The sequence below is a fragment of the Rhincodon typus genome, chromosome 29 (genome assembly GCF_021869965.1).
Source record: "Rhincodon typus isolate 14 chromosome 29, sRhiTyp1.1, whole genome shotgun sequence".
Lineage (NCBI taxonomy): Eukaryota > Metazoa > Chordata > Chondrichthyes > Orectolobiformes > Rhincodontidae > Rhincodon > Rhincodon typus.
In genome coordinates this window covers 1,240,526-1,247,675 of record NC_063360.1, presented here as the reverse complement: position 1 = coordinate 1,247,675, position 7,150 = coordinate 1,240,526, and the positions used below count along the sequence as shown (strand labels likewise).

Sequence of the window (7,150 nt, the reverse complement as noted above, 5' to 3'; positions counted from 1 at the left end):
AAAGGTTGAGAGAGCTAGGCTTTTCTCTTTAGAATGACGAAGGATGAGAGGTGACTTGATAGAGGTGTACAAAGCGATCAGAGGTATAGAGAGAGTGGACAGCCAGAGACATTTTCCTAGGGTGGAGGTAGCTATTACGAGGGGGCATAGTTTTAAAATGAGTGGAGATAGATACAGGGGAGACGTCAGATGTAGGTTCTTTACTCAGAGAGTGGTAGGGGCGTGGAATGCATTGCCGGAGAGGGTAGTGGAGTCGGCCTCATTAGGGGCATTTAAGCGGTTATTAGATAGGCATATGGATAATAGTATAAGGTAGGGGTGGAGGTTAGATAGACCTTAGGATTAGGGTAAAAGTTTGGCACAACATCGTGGGCCGAAGGGCCTGTACTGTTCTATGTTCTAACAATTCACAGGGCCTTGCAAATGCTTGTTGGATCTTGCATTGATCCCCTTAAGAGTGAGTAAAGCTGCTAGACCCCATAACCTTTGATTCTCAGGTTAAAATGTGGTTTTTCATTGAATCCCTACATTGTGGGAACAGGCTGTTCAGCCCAATGAGTCCACACCACTCCTCCAAAGAGCACCCCACCCAGACCCAGTACTCCTGCATTTCCCTTGTCTAACCCAAACATCCCTGGGCACTTTGGGCAATTTAGCATAGCCAATCCACCTACCCTGCACATCTTTGGACTGTGGGAGGAAACCAGAGCACCTGGAAAGACACGGGGAGAATGTACAAACTCCACACAGAGTCACCCGAGGGTGGAATTGAACCTGGGTCCCTGGTGCTGTGAGGAAGCAGTGCTAACCACTGAGCCACCATGCCAGTTGAATCAAGCTTTAATGTAGTCAATGATCCAGTACTCTCCAGGGAAGAGAATTCCAAAGATTAACAACCTTCTGGAAAAAAACCCTCCTTTTCTCTGTCTCAAATGACAGATGCCTTATTTTGAAACTATGCTCCACTGTTCTCAATTTCGCCTGCTAATGGAACATATCTGGTCTACTGTACTTAAGTAAATTTGTATAATCAGAATTATGAATCCTAAAGGTGTTCTTTACCCAGACTATGGAACTCACTGCCACTTGACTTACTTGAGGTGCATACAGATTCACCTGTATTAGTTATCTCTCTACAGTTGGATAAAAGAGGGATGGTCCCAGAAATGTAAAATTATACCTGCTGGGAAGGGCTGTGGCTAATACATTGAAGGACAAACTTGAAGGGTATATGAGAAGCAGGGAAACCCAGAATATTAAAAACCGAAAGTAGTGTGGATGCTGTAAATTAGGAGCTAAAGACAGAAGTTGCTGATAAAGCTCCGCGGGTCTGGCTGCGAAGAAAAAATTAGAGTTAACGTTTCGAAAGTTTCAGAACTGAGGAAGGATCACCAGACCCGAAATGTTCACTCTGATTTTCTTCTTGACAGATCCTGCCAAAACCGCTAAGCTTTTCCAGCAACTTCTGTTTTGAACCCAAAATATTATTGCTGGGGTGAGATGAGAAGGGTAGGAACTGGGTCAGGTGGATGGGCTGAATGGTCACCTCAGCCTCGTGTCCAGGAGCAGCAGGGACTGAGCGGGTTAACGTCTGCGCGGTGGCCCCGGCACGCATGCGCAGTGGCAGGACCCCGGCAGTCGGGGAGTGAAGGCGGTGTGTGGGCGCCATCTTGGAGCTGTATTCTGTCAGCAGGAGGCCGGACTGAGTGGGCTGCTATGGACGATGACAGCGAGACTTGTGTGCCTGCTGCTGAGGGTGACCTCCGCAGGATCACCGAGCTCAGGGTGGTAGATTTGAAGACGGAGTTGAGGAAGCGAAACCTCGACATTAACGGCAACAAAAGCGTCCTGATGGAGCGGCTGCGGCAGGTGAAGGGGGACGGGGGGGAAACTTGGCGCTGGCCCGGGTCGACAGTTAGTGTTTGTGGGGGTGGTAGGGGTTGTGTGGTGGGGCACAAACAAGAGGCTGGAAGGACACAGCAGGCCAGCTAGCACCTGGAGGAAAGGAGCAGTGAACATTTCAGGTATTACCCTTCTTCAGGACTGGATGTGGGGGTGGGGGGAGGTGTAGTACGGGGAGGGATGGAGGAGGCATGATGGTGATAGGTGGACGCTGGTGGTAGTTACAACCTGGTTGGTCGATGGGAAAGATGAATCCGATTGGCTGGAAGGGAGGGTCAGAAGGAAGGAGGAGGGGCTGGAAGGAGAGGCGAGGGATGGGTGGGAGGAGTATTTGAAATTAGAGAACTCAATGTTAGTCCTTCAGGCTGGCGGGTGCCCAGGTGGAAGGTAAGGTGCTGTTCCTCAAATCTGTGTTGCGAGTCACTGTGTTGCTGGAGGAGGCCGAGGACAGACCTGTCTGAGGGGGAGGGGGTCTGAGATGAAATGAGCGGTCGGTCGCTGGGGAGGTTGGACTGGCTGTTTCGGGCCAGGCAGAGATGCTCGGCAAAATGGTCACCTAGCCTATGTTTGGTCTCACTGATGTAGGGACGACCACACTGGGAGCACCGCATGCAGTAGGTGAGGTTGGAGGAGATGCAGGTGAAGCTCTGTCTCACCTGGAAGGATTGTTTAGGGTCCTGAATGTAGGTGTGGGAGGTGGTGTGTGGGCAGGTGTTGTGTCTTTTACAGTTACAGGGGAAGGTACTGGTGTTGGGGGGGTGTAGTTGGAGTGTTTGGCGGGAAGTGTGGTGCAAACTAAGGAGTGGCGAAGGGAATGGTTCTTGCAGAAGGCAGAGAGGGGTGGGGAGTGGAGTGGAAGATGTTCTGGGTGGTGGGATCTAGTTGCATATGGCAGAAGTATTTGAGGATGATACATTGGATGCAGAGGCTAGTGGGTTGGAAAGTGAGGACAAGGGGGAACTCTCTCTTATTATGTTTGGGAGATGGTTTAGAGCTGTGGAGTGGGGAATGGAGAAGGCACGCTGGAGGGCTGTCTGGGTGACCGGGGAGGGACGTTGTTTGAAATAGGAGGTCATTTGGGAGCGTCAGAGCAGATGCAATGGAGATGGAGGAATTGGGAAAACAGGATGGAGTTTTTGCAGGATACAGGGTAGGAGGAGGTGTAGTCCAGGTGACAGTGTAAACTGCCATCAGAAATCGAAACGGGGAGGGAGGTATCTGAGATAGACTCAGGTGAATTTGAAGGTGGGGTGGATGTTGTTAGTGAAGTTGATGAACTGCTCGAGTTTGGCCTGTGTGCAGAATGCAGCACTGATGCAGTCATCGATGTAACAGTGGAAGAGTTAGGGAACAGTATCGGTGTATGTACTGAAGAGGGACAATCCTTGCAGAAAGCAGAGAGGGATGGGGACTTGCGCCACAATCCCCACCAACCACGCTGACCCCTCCCCCAGTACCTTCCCCTGTAACCGTAAAAGATGCAACACCTGCCCACATACCACCCCCCTCACGTCCTTCCAGGTGAGACAGAGTTTCACCTGCATCTCCTCCAACCTTGTGTTCTGCGTCCGGTGTGCCCGATGTGGTCCTCTCGACATTGGTGAGACCAAATGTAGACTAGGCGATTGTTTTGTCGAGCATCTTTGCCTGGCCTGAAACGGCCAGCCCAACCTCCTGCTCACCTCCCATTTCAGCCCTCGCCCTGTCCAACATGTCAATCCTCGGCCTCCTCCAGGGTCACAGTGAATCAGATTGCAAATTTGAGGAACAACACCTTATCTTCCATCTGGGCATCCTACAGCCCTGAGGACTTAACATTAAGTTCTCTAATTTCAAATAACCTTCCCACCCAACCCCCTGCTCCCTTTCCAGCCCTGCCTCCTCCCTTCCATTCCATCTACCAAGCACATTCATCCCTCCTATCGACCAACGAGGTCGTACCTGCGATCGGTGTCCACCTATCACCACCATTCTGCTACCCTCGCCCTCCCCTTTATCTCCACCTCCCCCTACCCCCATATCCAGTCCTGAGAAGAGTAATACCTGAAATGTTGACTTCTCCTTTCCTCTAGATGCTGCCTGTCTTGCTGTGTTCTTCCAGCCTCCTTTTTGTCTTCCTTGTATTCCAGCATCTGAAGTTTTTTCTGTCTCCAACCAAGTGGGATGGAGGAGTTGGGAAATGTAGAAGTGAGTCTGTTGAGAGGAGGTGGTGAGTATTGGTTGTAGGGGAAGCAATCAAAGGATGAGGCAGTGGGATGGAGGTGGGTGGAGAAGGAGAAAGGAGTTGGGAGTGCAATCAGTTCTTGGGGTAGTGGATGGGTGATGGGAATTCCCATAGGAGGATGAGAAGGCCGAAAGTTGGAGAGTGGAACTGGGAGAGAAATGGGCTAAGGTAGCCTGGAGTTAGGGTAGAACAGAAGGAAGGTTGAGGTTGGCTTTAGAATTTCATTGGAAACATTCAGTTGCAGGAGTCTGTGGGACTCTGCAGAATACATAGTTTGGAAAATCTGAAAATAGATTCGTAGAGTTATACAGCATGGAAACAGACCCTTCGGTCAACTCGTCTGTGCTAGCCAAATATCTAAACCGATCTAGTCCCATTTGGCCTGTATCCCTCTAATCCCATCCTTTTCATGTACACATCCAGATGCCTTTTAAATGTAATAATACATTGCCCTCACCACTTCTGGCTGCTCCTTCCATACACACACCACCCTCTGCATGAAAATGTTGCCCTTCAGGTTCGACCCTGGAAAAAAGACCTTGGCTGTTCACCCTTTCCAATGCCCCTTGTGACCTTATAAACTTCTTTAAGGTCACCTCTCAGCCTCTGATGCTCCAGGTAAGGAAGCCCCAGCCTATTCAACCTCTCCCTATGGCTCCAACCCTCCAATCTCAGCGACATCTTCGAGATATTCCAATACCCTACCTGTGTGCTCAGTTTGGTGTTTAAGAAAAAAATACAAATACTTCTGCAGTCAGCCTGCCACAAGCAAATTTCAGATCAACATTTTTGAAGCATCACTTTTCAGTGATCAACATTTCACCCAATCATTTAGTGCTGTTTTGTACACTAAACTCAAATTCAATAATTTTATATATAATTTAGGTGCATCGAAAAATTCAAATACTACAGAGCGTAGGCCTGTTGAGCAACAAATAGAATTGAGGTGTTTGTTCAATGGGACGTTTTTCTGAATACTTTAAAATATTCATTATTAAAATGTTAGTGAATTGTCAAGTCCTATCGTTTTTAAACAAAATAATAAATAATTTCAACATGACATTCTTTTGGTGACAAATTACTTGATGAAGAGGAAAAGCTGAGCTTGACCTTTCAAAGGAATAAATCACTTTATGTTAGTTTTGGCTTCAATGTATATCAACAGTGAAAATTGTATTTCACTCACACCTTGTAGCACTTCCAAGAGAATTTAGAAGCAGTAACCAATAACTTAAGGATTTTAACAAGGCTTATAAAGATTGGAGCACCAAGAGAGAAAGTTGTTTTGAGAGAATGGAACTGGATTCTGCACTATTAGTACTGGTAGACTTGAGGGGCATCTACTAAAGGTGGAATTGGGAAGGGTGAATACTGAAATGTGTAAAACAAAAAGAAAATGTTGAGGTAGGTGGAAAGTCCTTTTGGGGAAGGGGTATAAACATAAGGAAAAGAGTAGGAATAGGCCTTTTGAGAAACAAAAACAGAGATTACTGGAAAAGCTCAGGAGGTCTGGCAACATCTGTGGAGAGAAATCAGAGTTAATGTTTCAGGTTCAGTGACGGAAACCTTAACTCTCATTTTTCACCTCTGATGCTGCCAGATCTGCTGAGCTTTTCTGTTTTTGTTCCTGGTTTCCAGCATCTACATTTCTTTAGGTTTTTATAGGCCTTTTGAACCTGCTTTGTCATTCTGTCAAATCTTTGCTGATCTGATTGTGGCCTTAACTCCACCGTTCTGCCTTCCCCATACCACTTGATTCCCTTGTAAGTTTAAAGAGGAGGAGGATTTTAAATGAAATGAGTTTGGTGAGAATCCAGCCAATAAAGTGCAATGAGCACAGAATGCGTACGTGTGTGTGTGTGTGTATACCTAGTGGGTATGGAATACACTGGAAATATGGTGGAGGCAGGTTCAATTAAGGCATTTAGGAAGACATTGGGGGAGTATTTGAATAGAAATAGTGTGTAAGGGTATTGGGAAAAGCAGGTGATTGGCACGAGTTGATGATACTCATTGAAGAGCTGATACAGGCATGATGGGCCTAAAGGCTACCTGCACCGTAAAAACACAGGAATTAGTAGGGCAGTAGGCAATACAGTCCTTTGAGCCTGCTCTGCCATTTAACATGATCATGGCTGATCTTATCCTGGTCTTAACTCCACCCTCCTGCCTGCTCCCATAGCCCTTTATCATCAGAAACTTATTCTTTCTTGAATCTGTTGACTGCTTCTGCCTCCACTGCACTCTGAGGCAGTGAGTTCCATGGATTCACAACCCTCTGAGAGAAGTAGTTTCTTCTCATGCCAGTCTTGAACCTACTTTCTCTCACTCTATATCTACAACCTCTTGTTCAAGACTGTCTCACAAGGGTGAACATCTGTTTAACATCCACTTTATTAATCCCCCTTAGCATTTTATGTACCTCATACAGATCCCTCCCTCATTCTTCTGAACTCCAGCAAATATAAGCCCAAGCTATTCAACTGCTTCTCATCTGACAGGCCCTTCATCCCATGGAATCAATCTGGTGAATCTCCTCTGAACTGCCTCCAGCGCAGCCGCATCTTTCTTCAAGTAAGGAGACCAAACCTGGACACTATACTCCAGGTGTAGTCTCGCCAATGCTTTATTTAATTGTAGCAACACTACGTTTATAATCAATCCCTTCTGCAATAATTGCCAGGATTTCATTTGCTTTCCTTTTTATAGGCTGCACTTGCATACCCACTTTCTGTAATTCATGCACAAGGGCGCCTAGATCCCTCTGCCTTGAGAAACTTTGAATCTACTTCCCATTTAAATAATAAGTTGCTCTTTTGTTTTTCTGGTCAAAATGGACAACCTTGCACTTATCCACATTAAAGTCCACCTGACAGATTCTGGTCCATTTTCCTAACTGATCAGTATCCATGAGGAGATAAACTCTTCGTAAAACTGTGCTGACACTGGTGAATTCAGAGATAACAAGGTGTAGAGCTGGATGAACACAGCAGGCCAAGCAGCATCAGAGGAGCAGGAAGGCTG

The 7,150-nt window shown here is 46.9% G+C and overlaps 1 protein-coding gene across 1 annotated transcript in view; it reads left to right on the top strand.

The window, feature by feature from the left end:
• Positions 1-1,500: 1,500 nt before the first annotated feature.
• LOC125486433 overlaps positions 1,501-7,150 on the top strand; it is a 30,519-nt gene continuing 24,869 nt past the window's right edge. Inside the window, exon 1 of the mRNA XM_048613878.1 lies at positions 1,501-1,869. Coding sequence (XP_048469835.1) covers positions 1,501-1,869 — 369 coding nt within the window. The remainder of the gene's footprint in view (positions 1,870-7,150) is intronic.